The sequence below is a fragment of the Perca fluviatilis genome, chromosome 13 (genome assembly GCF_010015445.1).
Source record: "Perca fluviatilis chromosome 13, GENO_Pfluv_1.0, whole genome shotgun sequence".
Taxonomy (NCBI): domain Eukaryota; kingdom Metazoa; phylum Chordata; class Actinopteri; order Perciformes; family Percidae; genus Perca; species Perca fluviatilis.
The window spans coordinates 28,841,827-28,862,006 of NC_053124.1; the positions used below are offsets into that span (position 1 = coordinate 28,841,827).

Here is a 20,180-nt window from a genome sequence, read left to right on the forward strand (position 1 = left end):
AGCTTCCTCCTTACTCCGCGGCGTGCTCCCCAAACTGGTCCCCCACTTTTAGATGCAAGATTACCATTCCGCTAGGAGGCACCAAAATAAAGGACTCATAATATGAAAGGAGGAAACTAATAAAATAAAGCTCTGCGTGGTTACCTTATTAATACACCTTCCTTAGAGTCAGTTACAAGCACCGTCAGCCTTTATTTCAGAGACACATTTGTACAGTTGACTGCTGTCTTAAGACTGATGCAAACTCTACCATTTCACAGAGCAGTTAACAGCTAACAACTTCCTCCATTTTTTACTCTGTTCCGCGCGAGTCAGCACTATGATGATGGTTCGGCCAACAGGTACAAATATATGTCGCTCACCAAAGTGAGGCTCTAATCAAAAGTGAGGCCCTAATCAAAAGTGTGTTTTTGTTGGATTAGCTTTTGTCTTTTGGTTTATTATGGAATAAGTCAGTCATTTTTTAGTTTTAGTTTTTAAACCAATGCACTCCACCTGTTACAGGACAAACCACCATGTAATTGATTCATAAGTAATGTGTGTACAGGTGTTAATAAATAGATTGATCTGTTCAATACTTTTTTGTCTATATGGTTGTAAACATTGGTGTTTTTTGTTCAACAGAGAATCCTTCTGACAGGACCATTCCCATCGCTGCTGGAGTGTCTGTTCTTGCTGTCGTCGTCCTCGCCGCTGCCACTGGATACATTTTTTACAAAAAGAAGAAAGGTGAGATACTAAAGAACTAAAAGATTTTCTCTTTTTTTACTTTAAGTTAAAAAGTTAAAACAAACTATTGTAAAGCAACCAACAGAGACTGTAGCATGATGATGATGATGAAAATAAATGTAATAGGTGAAGAGTAGAAGGGTAAAATATACTTATTTAACGTTAGCAGGAGAATGATTAATTGAGGGGATCAGATTCAGTGGAAAAAGGTGACAAATGTTCATTATCATTCATCTTATAGCTTTAGTGCGTAACTTTTTGATATTAATGAACATCCGTTACATTCAAGCCATTCCCAAATGAGTTGCTACAAAGCTAATTAAGACTATCAGCTCCACACAACTCTCTCTGGATGTCTCAGTATGGATATGTTCAGAAGATTGTGTCGTCCGGTGACTTCCACCGGCAGAAACTCAAGTGAAGATAATGATCTCTTCTGAAGAGTCCATCATGTTTTTTAATCCTCCATGTCCTCCTTGGCTACTAGCAACCTGCGTGAAGGAGGGGTGGGGGTGCATGCGCGATCACGGAGGGCTTGTATCATGTGGACTCGCCCGACAGTGTTGTTGTCATTACTTAGAATTCCTCATGGGGGCAACAGAAACTACGTACTGTAGCTTTAATTTCCAACTGTGACAACTGAAATGATTTGTCTTCTCTTCTTGTTTCAGCCAAACTCCCTCCACAATGTGAGTAGAACTTGTTTTTATTCTATTGTATCTGGTCTGACATGCTGTTACCAGGATGTGTTACTGCAAAACAGACTTGAGTAAAGACATGGAGATTATAAATTAGTAAATTATTTTCTCACTCTGGGATTTCTCTGCTTACAGAAAGACCAAAAACAATGACTGTTTGACATGACCTGGAATTACTGTAGATGGGAGTACTAAATAACATGTAATAAATAAAATGGAAGGCTGCATCATCCTCTGTTTATTAAAGGCAGCTCAGTAACAGTGTATTTTTCCTTACAGCTCCTGACAACAGCTCTGATCTCTCTGAGGAACTGAATCCAGAGACCTGATTTACAAACACATCCTGCACTGGTAAAGCAGTAAACTCTTCACATCTCCAGTTAAACAATAACTGAAATGATAAGCTTCTACAACAAACCTTTATATTAAAGCTCCTAAAAACTTGATTTAGAAATCTTGAGTATAACTATAACATGAAATAGTCATGATGCAAAAAGCAACATGAAAACAAAATGTATTAGCAGTTGACAAAATGTTGAGTTTGTCAACATGTGGGACTGAACATGTTTATAATGAAGTATATGTTTGTTTTGTGATTAATAGCCTTTGTGTATTATAGGTTTATATACTCAAACATTCAGTTCATATACTCACTATATAACTCTATAACTCTGTTTATCTAGATATGCATATGGTTTGGGTCTTATAGATAAACTACTGTAACATGTATGGAACCATCCCAATGAAGTAGGGGTAAATAAAATGTCCTCTCTGTTGTTTGATAACTTGACAGCAAAATCCTGATTATTTAACTTAATTAAAAGAAAAATTGTTGTGTAAATATTCTGATTATATATTTCTTTTTAAAGTGTGGTTTTGGTCTTTAAGAATCTCAACCAACACATAGCATGTCAGATGTGTTTGATATTCTCATATTTTTGTATTTTATTTTAGAATAATTATTGTCAAATAAAATTACTCTTATATTTAAAATGCATTAATTTCAGTATTTTTTTCTTTTGTCAGAGTAAGTAAGTGTGAAAACTTCTGACTCAGATGTGTAAGATTTTAAACTTTTTTAGTCAAACTAAAGGCAGAAGTCAGAAGCTGTTTTCTGGACTCACTGTCTGATCTTTCAGTCCACTAAACCTTTGTTCCAACCCAGGTCTCTGGAGAATCAGAATCAGAAAGGGCTTTATTGCCAGGTATGTCTTTTACACATAGAAGGAATCTGTCATGGTGTTGTTGGTGCATGTCACACATTATCTTAATATAAGAAGGATAAAAAGAATATAAACAATATTAGTATACACACACACAGTATGTATTAATAAAGATAAAAATAGAATGTAAAATAAAATAATGAAATATGTTAAAGAGTAATAAAAAGGAACGGTACAGTAGAGTAAGTACAGTGGCATGTAGAGCCAGAGGTGGGGTGTGGAGAGAGTCAGGGTGGGTTCCGTGCCTTGTTGGTAAGGCTACTGGCGGAGCGCAAAAAAAAATGTTCTTGTGATGTGAGGTTTTGGTCCTGATGGACCTCAGCCTCCTGCCAGAGGGGGAGTGGCTCAAACAGTTTGTGTCCGGGGTGGCAGGGGTCAGACACAATCTTTGCAGCACGCTTCAGAGTCCTGTTGGCGTTAGGTCCTGGAGCGGCGGGAGATTGCAGCCTATCGCCTTCTCAGCTGACCGAATGACACGCTGCAGTCTGCCCTTGTCCTTGGCAGTGGTAGCAGCGTACCAGATGGTGATGGAGGAAGTGAGGGGGGAAGGAAGCAGCACAGAGGCTGTTAGGAGTCTGACAGTAGACTTATTTATTACAGGAGCAAGAACTAAATGAAAGTGAACTCATGAAAAAAAGCAAGCTACATGTTGTGTTACTTGATCCAATGTGTTTTGGATTTTAGCAGCAGACAAGCCCAAACAAAGAGCTTTAGTGGAAGCAGGCAGGAACAGGTAACTTTAAACCCTTTGTCAGTTCCTGTAGAGCTGGATAACTTCATAACACAGCCTTGTTCTGTTTCTCTGAGTGACTCATTCATTAAGTTTACATGTGTTGGATGTCTGTGCGTTTATTAACATCCTTCAAATTCAAAAATGCATAAGTGACTTCAAATAGATATTTCATTCATGGGAGCGTGTAGTCTTTTAGTTTAAACCAACCAGATTTAGCTACAATCTCTATCAGCCTATCACATTCTTGCTGTCAATATTTAAATGTTCTCCTCTTCGTTGCTTTCACCGTGGATCGCCACCCTCCTCCCCGTTAACCTCAGTTCATCATTTCCATCATTCATATGTGTATATAAGATATGTCAGTATGGATACTTGTCGTTTAAAAATACTGATATCAGTGATCAAACAGATGTGGTTGTCATGAAGATAAAATGGTAGGATGAGTATTTCACTAAAGATCTGTCAGGTCGGCTTTTAAATTTCACATTGGAAATATTGGGATTTGTCATGTTTATTTATTTGATAAATTGATTTGTGGAAGTTTATTCATCAGCCTGTGCTCAAATTATTTATTTTTTCTAAACCATTCTGAAGGGGCAGTATAAAGATTTTCACTTTCAGATAGAATATAAACACATTGTGTAAACATCATATTTACAAGATGATATATTCCCTTTCCCCTGACATTAGGGATATAATATCTGCTCTAATCTTTCTGATACAGGCCACAGATAGAAAATGTTCTGCTGATGTTGTTGTAATTCCTGCTGGTCACCAGTAGAGGTAAGCACATGTTACAGATCTACTAATCACTCTGAATGTAAGATCAGAAGAAATAACTGTTTATTGATCCTCAGAGAGGGGAAATAAGATGTTACAGCAGCACAAGAAACAAACCAGATAAAAATACATCAACAAAATAACATTGTATGCAGACGGGGAAGGGAAAGGGAGAAAATAATTAGGATGAGAAATTGGAATTATAAAGCATAATATAGCACAGAGTAAATAACTCACAGGAGTGAAACAAGTTTCTCAACTTCTGTATCATCGGCCCATCTCTCATCAGAACAGAGACACTCCCTCCTTCCTCCAAAAACACAGAAGACAAAACAGCTGAACCAGCTCGGTCGCTACGTCTTTATCAAATGGACTTCAGTTTTGTTACTGTGACAGCAACAAAAAGATACTAGAACCAAAACAGGACTGGATGAAAAATATATATATAAAACAATCCTCAGCAGTTGGGGTGGTACAGTGGACAATGTTTTGATATTCTGCCTAACAGATTCAAAATCTGGATGGATAACTTAAAGCAACGCTTCAACCAAACTGGAGGTACAGTATTTATGAGTGGTATATGTTATATTGTAATTATATACTGCATTGGTAAAAGGTACAGTCTCTGTCTCTCAGGTGTCCACATTATCCAGCAGATGACTGGTTGTGAGTGGGACGATGAGACTGGAGAGGTCAATGGTTTTAATCAGTTTGGTTATAATGGAGAAGACTTCATAGTATTCGACCTGAAGACATCGACATGGACCGCTGCAAAACCACAGGCTGTCATCACCAAACTGAGTTGGGATGCTGACAAATATAGAATACAGTTCTATGAGAATCACCTCACTCATATGTATCCTGAATGGCTGAAGATGTATTTGCAATATTGGAAGAGCTCTCTGCTGAGAAAAGGTAGAATCACATTTCCTGATGTAGTTTGATGAACCCAACAATGTTCATACAGTCTGCTCAGACTGCTCTATCTGTCTATGATGCGGAGATTATGTAACTGATGTTGTTATGTAGCCCTGTCGATGTTTTTTATAACTCATGAGATTGTATGTGTCTGTACATGTAGTGCATTTACCTAAAAGAAAGGTTGTTTACATGGTGTAAGCCAAACTTACATCTGTTGAGTCTGGATTTCACTTAAAGGTACACTATATAGGTTTTGACCACTAGTAGTTCTAAATAGAAATCTTTTTATAGGGTTGATTTCTTTTTTTTTCTCTCTTTTTTTTTTCTCTCTCTCTGCAGATCTTCCCTCAGTGTCTCTCCTCCAGAAGTCTCCCTCCTCTCCAGTCAGCTGCCACGCTACAGGTTTCTACCCTGACAGAGCCATGATGTTCTGGAGGAAAGATGGAGAGGAGCTTCATGAGGACGTGGACCTCGGAGAGATCCTCCCCAACCACGATGGATCCTTCCAGATGAGTGTTGACCTGGACCTTTCATCAGTCCCAGCTGAAGACTGGAGGAGGTACGACTGTGTGTTTCATCTCTCTGGTGTGGAGGACGACATCGTCACCAAACTGGACAAAGCAGAGATCAGGACCAACAGAGGTAAGACTGGAATAGGAAGTGACAGAAAGATGTGTTTAGTTTACTTCAGTTGTCCTGAAGTTCATGATGTATTGATTTGTCACCTTTCTGATGCTGTGTGTAAGCCTACTGTTTGATATCTGTGGCCATACTACCACATACACACAAAAAAGCCTGAACTGCCAGTTAGCAGGCTAGCTCCCTCAGACTTTATTGCGAGACACATTTGTACAGTTGACTGCTGTCTTAAGACTGATTACAAACTTTACTATTTCACAGAGCAGTTAACAGCTAACAGGACAGCTTCCTCTGTTGGTGGAGCTCTAAACAAAAGTGTCTTTTTGCTGGTTTAGCTTTTGTCATCTAGTTTAATATGGAACAAGCAAGTAATTTTTAGCTTTTGATTTTAAATCAATGCATGCAATGAATTCATAAGTCATGTGTGTACAGTAGGTATACTACACAGATGAATGTACTTCTGTTCTAACCTGTTTTGTCTATCTGGTTGTTGACATATTGTTGTTATTTGTTCAACAGAGAATCCTTCAGACAGGACCATTCCCATCACTGCTGCAGTGGCTGTTCTTGCTGTCGTCCTCGCGCTGCCACTGGATTTATTTTTACAAAAAGAAGAAAGGTGAGAGAGGAGAATGGAGAAGTTATCTAGTCTACTTTTGGATTTGCAGTTTACAAAAAGAAGAAAAGTGAGAGACCAAAGGAGTAAACGGTTTTCTCATTTACTTGCAACAAGCAACCAACAGAAAGACTGTAGCATGATGATGATGATGATGATGATGATGATGATGATGATGATGATGATGATGATGATGATGATGATATAAATGTATAAGGTGAAGGGTAAAAGATATTTATTTAATGTAAGTAGGAGAATGAGTAGGAGAGTATCAGATTCAATGGCAAAAGGTGACAAATTATGTTCTGCGCATTTTCAACTGTGACAACTGTGGGAATTTGTCCAAAATGAAGCCCCAAAAGGCCTGTCAAATCTGACTCCAATTTATTAATTCCCTGCGCCTTCCTTCATTGGACTTACGTTTACCAGAACACAAGGATCAATCTGAGATGAAGAGTTCAGTTAAGTAAAGTTTACTGAGTCCAGCATAAGAGTTACAACACAGCTGTCGGTTCACAAACAGAGACAAGGTTTCCCTAGCAACAGACATTAAGTCAGAGCTCGGTCCACCAAATTGTCTTCCGAAATGAGCCTCGATCTAAGCTTTCCCTGTGTCTTTAGTCTCTCCTCACAGGGGGTGTCTTCTAGTTTCTAGACAGAAACTATTATCTTCACAAACACACACAACAAGGTCTTTCCTGTTTTCTGCTTATCTGTCTGGTACACAATGCACTCTTATGTCATAAAAGGCTTATACTATAGTTAAAGGCTTAAGTTTAACCTTTTATGTGTCAGAGACATTTCCTTGAACCTGTTCTTCAATGACTACACACAACTAATATTCTACACAACTGAAATGATTTGTCTTCTCTTCTTGTTTCAGCCAACTTAAAAAAACTTATTTTTATTCTATTGTATCTGGTCTGACATGCTGTTACCAGGATGTGTTACTGCAAAACAGAGTTAAGTAAAGACATGGAGATTATAAATTAGTAAACTATTTTCTCACTCAGGGATATCTCCACTAACAGAGATAACAAAAACAATGACTGTTTGACATGACCTGGAATTACATGGGGTAGATGGGGTACTAAATAACATGTAATAAATAAAATGGAATTACATTGAAAGGAATACAAAACCAGAAAAACATTCATGAAAAGATTTAAGTAATAATTAGATATTTCTGTGACAGCAATTACAGATTATTGAATTTACATGCATGGATTATAAATTCAGTGGTATATATATATATATACCACTGAATCCACAAATGTGTTTAATTTTTGTTAAGTTTTTGATTCATATAGCACTTTAAAAGCAAGTGTGCACCAAAGTGCTTCACAAAGGTTGCAAATGTCACATTCAAGTTGTTGAGTCAGCTCATTGATTGTGACAGAGGGAGCATGTCTCTTGGTTCTGGATAAAACATCAGATGCTAAACCTGTTTCAGAGGCTGGAAATCCTGAACACCTTTTGGTGGATCTGCAGAGTTCATCTGAACGACCAGCCTTTGGACAGGCTGCATCATCCTCTGTTTATTAAAGGCAGCTCAGTAACAGTGGCTTTTTCCTTACAGCTCTTCTCACAAAGCTCTGAGCTCTCAGAGAAACTGAATCCAGAGACCTGATTTACAACCACATCCTGCACTGGTAAAGCAGTAAACTCTTCACATCTCCAGTTAAACAATACCTGAAATGATAAGATTCCTACAAACAACCTTTATATTAAAGCCCCTAAAAAACTTGCTTTCAAATATTAAGTATAACTATAACATGAAATAGTCATGAAGCAACAAGCAACATGAAAACCAAAATGTATTAGGAGTTGACAAAATGTTGAGTTTATCGCTATGTGGAATTAAAACTCTTTATGGTGAAGGATATGTTTGTGTGTGTGATTAATATTCTTTCTGTATTATAGGTTCAAATACTCAAACATTCACTTCATATACTCACTATATAACTCTATTTGTACTCTATTTAGATATGCATATGGTTTGTGTCTTATAGATGAACTACTGTAACATGTATGGAACCATCCCAATGAAGTAGAGATAAATAAAATGTCCTCTCTGGTGTTTGACAACTTGACAGCAACATCCTGATTATTTAACTTAATTAAAAGAAAAATGTTGTGTAAATATTCTATTATATTTCTTTTAAATTGTGGTTTTGGTCTTTAAGAATCTCAGCCAACACTCAGCATGTCAGCTGTGTTTGATATTCTCATATTTTGTATTTTATTTTAGAATCATTAATGTCAAATAAAATTACTCTTACATTTAAATGCATCAATTTCATTTTTTTTTTTCTGTTGTCAGAGTAGCACGTTTGGAAATCTTCTGACTCAGATTTATAAGATTTTATACCTTTATTAGTCAAACTAAAGGCAGAAGTCAGAAGCTGTTTTCTGAACTCACTGTCTGATCTTTCAGTCCACTAAACCTTTGTTCCAACCCAGGTCTCTGGAGGGGGAAAGGAAGCAGCACAGAGGCTCTTAGAGTCTGACAGTAGACTTATTTATTACAGGAGCAACAACTAGATGACAGTTAACTCAGTAACTCATTAACTCATAAAAGAAGCAAGCTACTTGTTGTGTTACATGATACAATGTGTTTTGGACTTTAGCAGCAGACAAGCCCATACAAAGAGCTTTAGTGGAAGCAGGCAGGAACAGGTAACAGAGACTCAGATGAAACCGTTTACACAGAACCAGAACATGTCTAAAATCTCTTTTGGTCAGAGTGAAGTCCTTGTTCACCTGTAAGGAGTCCTTCACAGGGGAACACACCTCATACTGCAGGGGAAACATTCACGTATAATTAAACCAGGAAACAACTTTTGGAATGAAGATGAGCTGAGCTTTCCAGCTCTACTACAAAATTTATTTATTTATCTTGCTCCTCTTGTCTTATGTTTTATCTCCAGGTAAAATACCTTTGTCAGTTCCTGTAGAGCTGGATAACTTCATAACACAGCCTTGTTCTGTTTCTCATTCATTAAGTTTACATGTGTTGGATGTTTGTGCATTTATTAACATCCTTCAAATTCAAAAATGCATAAGTAACTTCAAATAGGTATTTCATTCATTATATGAAACTTAGTAAACATATCTTGCTGTGTGAGGTGAGGTGTGAAATGAGGAAGTAATTGCTTTTTCAGGAATACCTTCATGAGGTGTGTCCTGTGATTGCTATCTTTTTATAGAGTAGCCTAATTGGAAACTGGCCACATCATGTTCATAGTTTAAGACACATTTTCATAAATGTTCCTTCCTTTTTTTCCTTCAAATAGAAACAGTTCAAGGTCAAGTTATTGGAAACTAGCCACATGAAGATTAGCATGAGTTGAGTCAGGAAGACTATCTAATGCTTCTTACTCCTTCTCATTCACCTCCCTCTCCTCCTGCTTCCCCTGATCAGCTGATTGGGAGCGTGTAGTCTTTTAGTTTAAACCAACCAGATTTAGCTCCAATCTCTATCAGCCTATCACATTCTTGCTGTCAATATTTAAATGTTCTCCTCTTCGTTGCTTTCACCGTGAATCATCGCGACCCTCCTCCCCGTTCACCTCAGTTCATCATTTCCATCATTCATATGTGTATATAAGACATGTCAGTAAAAATACAGATATCAGTGATCAAACAGATGTGGTTGTCATGAAGATAAAATGGTAGGATGAGTATTTCACTAAAGATCTGTCAGGTCGGCTTTTAAACGTCCCATTGGAAATATTGGGATTTGTCATGTTTTTTTTTATTTGATAAATTGATTTGCGGAAGTTTATCAGACCTTAAACATTACAACAATAAAAGTAATTCAACTCCACCTTTTTATTAAATGTGTGAGGAAACTCCCCCTCACCTTACTATTTAACTCTGTTTTAGTATTGATACTTACATCAATAGGATCAACATAAAAAAAAAGATCTTTTTCCTCTATTCAGATTTTTTGGTAAGATGACCATCATGATCACTGCTGCACTGGTTGTTGTTGCTGCTGTTTTCATTGCTTCTATTGGATTTGGCCGTTTCCAAAATGAAGAAAGGTGAGAGACTCAAAGGAGCTGCTCTGATCCAGACTATAAAACTGAAGCAACTTTTATTATAAACAGATCTTTATTGTTATTGTGCTCAGAGTACAATTTGAAATCTGTTTATAGCAGATCTTCAGCAGTGTGCATAAATGTTAAATAAACAGAGGATGAGAACAAATGTAACTGTGAATCCAGAAACATGATTGGATAATGTAGCAGGACTCAGGACACACCACAAAATCACCCCGACACCACAGCTCTCTTTGGATCTTTGTTTTACTGAGTGAGTCTGTAATGACACAATATGTGACAGGGACTGCATCAGTTCCACAAACCCTCTTCTCTAGATATATATGTGTGAGGGATAATACTTGCGGAAACCAACCGATTTGTGCCATGTGGCCATGTGACCTGTTGCCAATCAGGAAGTGATAAAAAGCTCACCAGGTTCAGTCATTAGTCCCATACCTCTCATTGAGTGCACTGTGTGGCTTCTCCTGTTGTGCAGGTACGAAATGTTTGGCTGTGGTAATTTGGGCAGCAATCACAAAGTACAGCCTAAGGTTGATTAACTGGAGCAATTTGGACGGAAAGCCTATCAGCTGTTTTGGCCATATGTGGTAGCAATTAATGTTTTTTTATATTTTACTCCTTTTTATTAATGTGATAATAAATGATTTGCTAGACACTTTGTAACTGGCCACTAATGTGGTGTTTGTTTTCTCAAAGGGGGACCAGTCCAGTCACTGTTTTCTACGGTTATTTTACCATTTTGTTTCTTTTGGTTATTTGCCTTGGTTGATTAATGTTTTGTGATTTCATTTACAAGTGGTCTGTAGATATATTTTTGATGGAAGTTTTGACATAGGTTTCTCTCCTCAATTTATGTATATTCACAGCTTGATCCTGTACAAGGCTGGGTCTGTGTCGACACACTGCCTCCTCGTGGTGAGACTGCACTGGGTGACACTCTGTTGGGTGTGTATGTAGCCTCGACACTGTAGATTTTGTAGTGAATCTTGCATGATATTTTGTAGTGAATTGTGTAGAAATAAGTGTGTAGTGCATGTCCTTGTCGGTGCTGGGCCTTCTGTCTCCTCTTTCTGTCTTCCACAGTCGTCTCCCAGAGTGGTGTGCACGTGCTGACCCGACCTTCCTACTTTGAAGAGAGTAAGACCACATGTATCTGCCATCGAATTTATTATTTTATTAATCTGCCCTTGCTATTTTAATTGGAATTCTTTTTAAAACGTTTTGTAATAAAACAAAACCTATTTCTGTAAAATATTTGCCTCCTGTTAATTGTTCCTGTTAGGGGAGAACTAGAGTTGGTCACACAACATACTAATTAACATAGTAAGGGTTCCTCCTGACCCTCAATAGGAGGTGGCCTTGTCAGGTCTGAAAGGTTTTATGTTGCTCCGGCACTACACATGCAATAATAAAGTAAAACAAATGCAAAGTAAAGTAAACATGCCCTGCCTCATGTGTAATAGATCACAGGTAAACCCAGAAACCTCATGTGTACAGACACACACACAAACCCACACATACACACGAACAGTACAAATACACATCACATTCGTTCTATACAAATCCCAAAGGAAAACTACATTTTCCATAATGCCGCGGGCATGCAGCGGCGCTTCAAACTTTCGCAATACAATACAGACTCCAGCCCTACACACCACATCTGTCCCTCATCACTCCTCCAGAACATAGTCATGGCATAGTGCATCAACATTGGAATTACATTTAGAAGCGAGATACTCTGTCAATATACCTGTCTCTCAGTTTACAAAACGGACTGAGAGAGAGAGACGCTCATGTGCATGTACTACACATACACAGGTGATTCGGCGATCACAATTATCAACATATCTAAACGAAAATAAATGTATATGAAACATTACTGCTTTCTTTGGGGCTGAAAACAATTCAACAGTGACGAGGCTAATCTAACACAATCACTGCATTTTAAATGACATAAGGTAGTAAAATCAATTGTCGACATCCTGTTTCCCCTTTTGAGACAGTACCACTTAAGAAAATAAAGTTGGCAGGAATATACACAAAACACACTATTACACTAACACACCACCCTGCACACTGTGACATCTTGGGACAACACAACAGTGTAGATGCTGTGACGTGAAGTATTAACACCTTTAGTTAAACAATCTGCCTTAAACTAAAAGATAATCAAACTTCTAGGGTAGTTTTAGCCATTTAAGACGTCAGTCAAATTATAGCTGTAAAGAAAATATGTGACTAAGATACGACGATGGTAGCTTTATATAAACATAAGTGAGGTTATTAAAAACATGATTTGTTTGCATTGCTGTTTAATTCCTTTTGTTCAGATTTAGTTTTTTGATAAAAAGGTCTGGCTCTTTATGTGAAGACACGATTGAACTATACAGGAAAGACAAAATCAGCTGTGACATACTGTTACACAAGGGTAGAGGTAATCCCTAAAAGCTTTCTAAAGCACTTATTACACACATTAATTAATAGTAACCAGGGGCGTAGCACCAGACCCTGGGCCCTATGCATAGGCAGTCCTGATGGGCCCCCATGTTCCTCAACTCACCCCCCTCCCACCTCCCAAAAAAAATAAATAACCAGGCCTCTGTACACATTAATATGTAGGCCTAGATGTTTATAGAGTAATAACTATTAACTGTAATGCTTAGAGTAGCCTGATAACACACATTTCAAACGTCCTTTCTCAACATTCTCTAGCCTACTTTACTGTGGTTACTACATTTTGTTGGTTTTCTCTGGACCTTTACTTGCCAGCCTGCGTACTATGGTGTCTCTCTGATCATCTGTTAATTTATCTGGCCATAGTCCTGGATCCTCTGGCAAAAAACTGGTCTGCACAGCTCTGCCTTCTTTCCAGTTCCTCATCTCTCATTTCCACACTGTGCTCAGAGCTCCCTGCTGTCTTCACTCCCATCATCCTCAATCAGATGTTCTCTGTCATCTTTCCCTATGAAGGATACATTTGATATTAACCTCTTATCCTAATTGTAACCTAATATAATAAAACACACTAAGATGTTAGTGTTACTTAACACCTTTCAGTCAAAATGGCTAAACATGGTTTGCTTTAATTTTGATATAAGCTTCCCATGTTTCAAATCCAAAAAGGAAGCTGAGGGGTCTGTTGCTCCCTGCTGTGACAGTTTCTGAAACTGAGGGCCATGTGTTTCATATGAGAGGCCGATTAGGAGGTAATTCATACTTCTGTCTTACACACACTATCATAATCTTGCATATACACCACTATACTCATACACACACACTATTATAATCATTTTACATGTATGTATGAGAGGGTATAGTTGTGTATGTGAGAGAGTATAGTAGTGTGTGTGTGAGAGTATAGCATTGTATGTGAGATAGTATAGTAGTATATGTGAGAGAGTATAGTAGTGTATGTGAGAGAGTATAGTAGTGTATGTGAGAGTAGCTATAGTAGTGTATGTGAGAGAGTATAGTAGTATATGTGAGAGTATAGTAGTATATGTGAGAGAGTATAGTAGTGTATGTGAGAGAGTATAGTAGTGTATGTGAGAGAGTATAGTAGTATATGTGAGAGAGTATAGTAGTATATGTGAGAGAGTATAGTAGTGTGTGTGAGAGAATATAGTAGTATATGTGAGAGAGTATAGTAGTGTATGTGAGAGAGTATAGTAGTATATGTGAGAGAATATAGTAGTATATGTGAGAGAGTATAGTAGTGTATGTGAGAGAGTATAGTAGTGTGTGTGAGAGAGTTTGATTGAAACGGAAGGGAGTTTGATTGAAACGGAAGGGAGTTTGATTACTCAGCTCCTGATTGGTTGACAAAGAAGAAGCGGTATTTGACGGTCAAATTCCGGCACTGTCATTATAATAGTTTGGCTGAAGTGGAGCTGTAATGGATAGAGAGAGGCTAACTGAAGCTGTGGGTCTTCTAAATAATATTTTAGGAAATGGTGAGCTATTGTCAACGATGTCTCGAATCTAATTAAATTAAGTCCAATAGATTCATTCGGAGATGCAGAGATTATTCAGGGGTGGAACTGCAAATCCAGTCAGACCTGGCTCCAGGCTAGCACTGCTACTTCTAGCTAGCTCAATGCAACACGGAGGACCCCGTTACCAGACGAGACAGGCCTGGTGGATCGTCGTCGAAATCCAGGAAGAGGTAAGTTGATAAATCTGCTTACATAAGATGTATTGATTGATTAACCACAGTTTATTTACTGTACAATGTACATTTGACTTTGACTAGGAGAAAAAGCTAGCAGCAGCAGTAATGGAAGCATACTGGTAATTGTAATACCCATTGCTGCGCTCCTGTTATTAAATTTCAAACACATTGTAATTTGCTATTCAGTGCGCAGCTTATTGCAATGTAGTTCTGCATTTATTGGATTTCACCTATCTTTGGGTAAAGAGAGAGTAGGCGTAGGCGTTTTACAGCAAAGATAGGTTAAATAAGAATGCTCGGTCTTCCATCGGCTGGCTAGCTAGCTGAGTTGCAATCATCTGACTGGGTGACGATATTTAGCCTGTGTGTCTTTGAGTACCATGAAAAGCGGCTATATCAATAAAATTTATTATTATTATTAGTAACGAGTGCAATATACATGTTTACATATGTTTATTACAGTGAATAATAATCTAAATACTACTAAGCAGGGCTCTCAAGTGCTTATTAAGCATTTTAGAATGTCACTCTTGCCTGTCTTCAAAACTTGAGAGCCCTGATTAAGTGTGGTGAAGCCACATATTTGTTTTTATATTTCTGCAATCTGTGTGATTTGTTTCTGACTTTCATATGAATGTTTAAACCAGGCTTGGTCAGTGCTAAATATACTACTGTGATTAAAGGAGTTAAATAAAAGATGTCATTCATATAAATTCATGCATCACCTAATTTCATCATCACATACAGGCCTGGCCTCCAGTAAAGAACAGTTTGTTGAATATATCTAATCTTGTGTTGTTCATACTATACAATGATTTATTACAGATTATCTGGCCAATGCTGGGTGTCTAAGGCCTTTGAAACGCATAGAAGACAAAGATCTCTTGGTGGAGGATATCATCATGTTTCAGCTGGTTCATCGAGTTAGTGGAGCACTTCAAAGGTTTGTGTCACTCAATTTTTTAGCAAACAAAATTAACCCTTCTAAGGTGTTCATATTTTTGTTCCACAGCCAATGTTCCCGGGTCTGGTGGACCCACCACATTATTAGGCTTTTAAATCAATACAGCCATAAAAAATTATGTAAAAAGGTTTACTTAAGCTCAATTACCAATGATATATACATCATTTATGGTTCATATTTGCCATTTACTCCTGTGAGATCATATGATCATGATTTTGTGAGTAAACAAGGAAATTCAATTATAAAAAAGGTAAAAAAAAAAAATGGAAACAAGATTTTTCATTCATTATCATCAGTCATTATCAGAACAGGTGAAAGTACTTGAAATGTAACAATTTTGTAACTTTGTGTGAGAATAGCAGGTACAAAGTTTCATAGCACCTACAATTATTACACTTGGGTCCAGTAGACCCGAACACCTCATTTGTATTAGTTATGTGTAGGGGGGTGTACCGTGTACACTAATTGAAAATAAGTTATTTTTTATGTTCTTCAAAGAAAATGAGCCAAGGCCAATGAGTTTGAGTTACAAGACATAATAAATAGCATCATTTGTGGGACAACGGGTCCCACAGACCTGAACACCTTACAAGGTTTAAGAATAATGAAAGATTTTAACATATTTTTAAAAGCCAGTGTACAACCAAACACTCCGAATAAAGGCTTGCATGTATCATATAAAATCTTAAATCTTAAAATCTTAAAAACGTAAAGAACATCACGTTTTAGATAGTGGTCAAAGACAAGGCCTTTTTGCATAATCAAAAACTTATAAGTCTTATAAGTCATCCCTTTCATGTGCTGTGTGATAATTTATCCAATTTGAAAAATTATATTTGTATCTTCTCATGATACATTTTTACAGGTTCAGGGAGGGGATGAAGACCCTTGGTGTTCTTGATGCAATAAGAATGCACCCAGATGCTTTCAGACTGCTGTTTTGTCACGAGCCATCCCCACTCACAGCGGATGTACTAGAACTGTCAGCAGTGGGCAGGAACAAAAGAAGGGCAGAGGAATGTGTGCATTTTGGAGGGACTACCTGCTGGATGTTGAGGGTAAGTATTATTGCTAGTTATGGAATAAAAATCTTTTCATATGCCCTTCTGTCTGTCTTTGTCTTTCCCTCCTTTTTAAAAAGTTTTCTACATGCTAGGTTTAATTTATTTTTGTTGTTCTTTGGTGTATTTCTTTTTCAGCGCAAAAGGGACCCTTGCAACTTGGGGGTATCCTGGAATTTACGAAGGGAGCAAATGATATTCCACCCCTGGGCTTCTCCCCACTACCTTCAGTGGTTTTTCTCCATGAGCTGCCCCTCAGACAAGGCCGTCATTTACCCACCGCAAACACATGCATTAACTGCTCGCGGTTGCCAGTCCTGAAAAAATTTCGAGGATTTTAAGGAAACTATGGATTTTGCATTAAAAACACTCAGGGATTTGGTCAGGAATGACTTCCAAGAACTCCTTAATATACATTATTAAAATCTGTTGCCTGTTGAACTTGACTAAATTGAAGAGGCATCGTTGTCAATAACTCACCATTTCCTAATACATTATTAATGTCTTGTTTAAACAATTGAAAATGGAATAATCATTTGACTGAAAAGGAAACTTGTCAATGGCCTTTTATTAACCTTTATTAATTGCCTTGACACTAATGAAGTTGCTCACTGATAGAGTTCACTAGGCTCAAAAATAATTGAATGTCATTGGCTAGTGGGTCTACAGTTTCTAGAATTCTGTTCATAACTGTTTAATTGAAAATAAAGTCATTTTCTGGAACAACAACATTGAAGTCTCAAAATGTACTTTGGGGGGTCTTCATTCATTTCAGCGTTGTCACTCCTAACTAAAATGTTCTGCATTGCCTCTGCACTGTTGGCGCGCGCAACCGAACGGGAGGCCGTGTAAAAGATAGAAATTAAGGTCCCGTCGGTGTTCGGACAAAGATCTTCAGCTCTACACCAAAGCTTCCCTGATTGGCATCCTCTTCAAACTGCTGGTTAATCAAGAGCAAGAAAGAGATTGTCAGAGTATAACCATTGAGCTCAGAAATTTATCTTTCCAAAATGACACTTTCATGGCCCAAATTGTCAGTTTACCTCACAATTCTCTGAACACACCACAGTGTATCAGTGAAAAAAATAGCAATGTTTTCCTCATAACCATATACTTCCACAAACAATAACTGACCTTGAAAAAGAAACTAAATAAAATAAGAATAAATGTTTTTGTCCAAAAAGGTTGTTTTTTTCCTTAAAGTTTCTGCTGCTTGATTTAAATGTTCCTTGTTCCTCTGAGTTGGTGCTAGCTGTACTTTCAAAGCAGCAAGCCCACCAGATAATGATAATTTAAAATGGCCCCTTTAGCCAATGAGGAAGTGAGAATTTAAACTGTCTTCCTGATTGATCAAACCAACTTCCTTTTCAACTATACTCTCTCACACACACTACTATACTCTCTCACATACACCACTATACTCTCTCACATACACTACTATACTCTCTCACACACACTACTATACTCTCTCACACACACACTACTATACTCTCTCTCACACACACTACTATACTCTCTCACACACACACTACTATACTCTCTCACACACACACTACTATACTCTCTCACATACACTACTATACTCTCTCACATACACTACTATACTCTCTCACATACACTACTATACTCTCTCACACACACTACTATACTCTCTCACACACACTACTATACTCTCTCACATACACTACTATACTCTCTCACACACACTACTATACTCTCTCACACACACTACTATACTCTCTCACATACACTACTATACTCTCTCACATACACTACTATACTCTCTCACATACACTACTATACTCTCTCACACACACTACTATACTCTCTCACATACACTACTATACTCTCACATACACTACTATACTCTCTCACATACACTACTATACTCACACAAACACATACATACATACTTTGTAGAAATATAATTATAGTGTGTGTGTGTGTAGTATAGTGGTGTATATGCAAGATTATGATAGTGTGTGTAAGACAGAAGTATGAATTACCTCCTATCGCCCTCTATAGTTTCACAATGTTAACATCTGCTTCTACTAAATCTGATATAACTATAATGTTGACATATGTATCTACCGATGAGCTACCAAGCTACCTATGACACTGATTAGCCTATTATTGCTAATTATAGACATTATAGCCTATTAATTTAAAATTAAACATGTTTTAAATTAGGCTATAACAATGGTGTGTTATATGCAAACAGCATTGCTAGTGTAGTTTATTTATTTAGCCTTTACCTCAGATTACAAATATAACCAAATTACCATTTGAAAGTGTATGTTCTGCTCTTTATATGGGTTGTCTCAGTTTGTTTTTAGCACTAACGGTCGCGGAGATATTCAAGCAGTTTAGCACCATGGATTTCGTTTTCTAGTTTGTGCTCACCTTTCTTTGAAAAGAAGTCAGTTACCAATTGTTTCCCCTCATTTTGTTTTCTCTCCTTCTCCTGTCTTTACTTTCTTTTTTTGGTAGCCTGATTTGGCTTTCATTGAGGAAGACATTTCTACAGCAGAAGTTTGCGCTCCACCAGACGCTCAACTGAACTAGCTAGCATAAACAAAATGCGTGCAGATGGACTAAACCATTTGGCGTATTAGGAAGGGGTGGTTGAGACCTTAGATAGTGTTTTTTTTTATACAACATGTAGTCAATCAATCAAGCAAGTTATTCAGCCAATACACTAACTTTACATTTCATCTGACATGCATTATGAAATTTAATTAGGAAATGAAAATATCCAGGTGAAATAAAATATATTACAGACTTTTCAAGGGCCCTTTCTCACCTTGGGCCCTGGTAATCAGTATCGGTTTTAGGCCCTGATAGTAACATTTTTCACGTGCCTGCCTGTCTCATTTTAAAATGTTGCTCTTTAACATTTAGCCACTAAGCCTGTTTGGATATTCTTACCTCTGATGAAGTGGTAAATCCCTAACGATAATGATGACGAGACAGCAGCGCCGACATTAAACGCTGACTGTGGTGATATCAACATGCAATATTGTTGACGAAAAAGAAAACACTAAAATGTTGCCTAGTTAAAAGAAAAACTTCCCCCTTCTCTCAAGTTCACACACTCCCATTCCATCTCTGTACTCCACCACTCACTACAGCACTTACTTTTCAAAAATAGGCATATGCATAATTTTGAAAAGTAAGTGCTGTAGTACAACCAGCAGAATACAAATTATGTGTGGGGTAAGTTTAGAGACACCACTCTTTAATTATTAAAATATTAAATGTTTTTGGCAAACAATATTCCCCAAAAGTATGATTATGCTTATTTTTTAAGGTAAGTGCTGTAGTACAACTAGCAGGAGACAAGTTATAATTGAGGTAAGTTTGGAGATACTACCTTATTTAATCATTAAATTAATAAATATATTTGTTGTATCTCTTCAGTGTTCGGTATTGTAGTTTGTAGACGGTCCCTAAGCACTCGTCTTATCTGAAGTAAAGTTAGAATAGGTTGATGGTATCGTCTGTTATTGGTCCAGGCCCCTGAATTGAATCAGATCGACATTGTATCATAGCAGATTTTGTGATATCAGTAAATA

At 37.4% G+C, this 20,180-nt stretch overlaps 1 protein-coding gene and 1 long non-coding RNA gene across 2 annotated transcripts; both read left to right on the forward strand.

Moving 5' to 3' along the window:
* The first annotated feature begins 4,780 nt into the window (after positions 1-4,780).
* On the forward strand, positions 4,781-11,702 carry LOC120570924 (major histocompatibility complex class I-related gene protein-like). Its single transcript, XM_039819622.1, has 6 exons — positions 4,781-5,078; positions 5,424-5,726; positions 6,243-6,342; positions 10,885-10,904; positions 11,493-11,546; positions 11,692-11,702. The coding sequence occupies exons 1-6, from the start codon at positions 4,820-4,822 to the stop codon at positions 11,700-11,702; spliced, it is 747 nt and encodes a 248-aa protein (XP_039675556.1). The 5' UTR covers positions 4,781-4,819.
* A 2,843-nt stretch (positions 11,703-14,545) lies between these two features.
* On the forward strand, positions 14,546-16,621 carry LOC120571361. The gene is made up of 3 exons (XR_005641219.1): positions 14,546-14,574; positions 15,406-15,523; positions 16,410-16,621. It is a non-coding gene; the product is annotated as an uncharacterized LOC120571361 (long non-coding RNA).
* Positions 16,622-20,180: the final 3,559 nt, after the last annotated feature.

What these genes read in the sequence shown, in the direction of transcription:
- LOC120570924 (XM_039819622.1), top strand. Translation starts at nt 4,820, where the DNA reads ATGACTGGTTGTGAGTGGGACGATGAGACTGGAGAGGTCAATGGTTTT. An exon ending in AGAGATCAGGACCAACAGAG is followed by an intron (nt 5,727 to 6,242) that starts GTAAGACTGGAA and finishes TTTGTTCAACAG; the next exon opens with AGAATCCTTCAGACAGGACC. An exon ending in GTACGAAATGTTTGGCTGTG is followed by an intron (nt 10,905 to 11,492) that starts GTAATTTGGGCA and finishes TGTCTTCCACAG; the next exon opens with TCGTCTCCCAGAGTGGTGTG.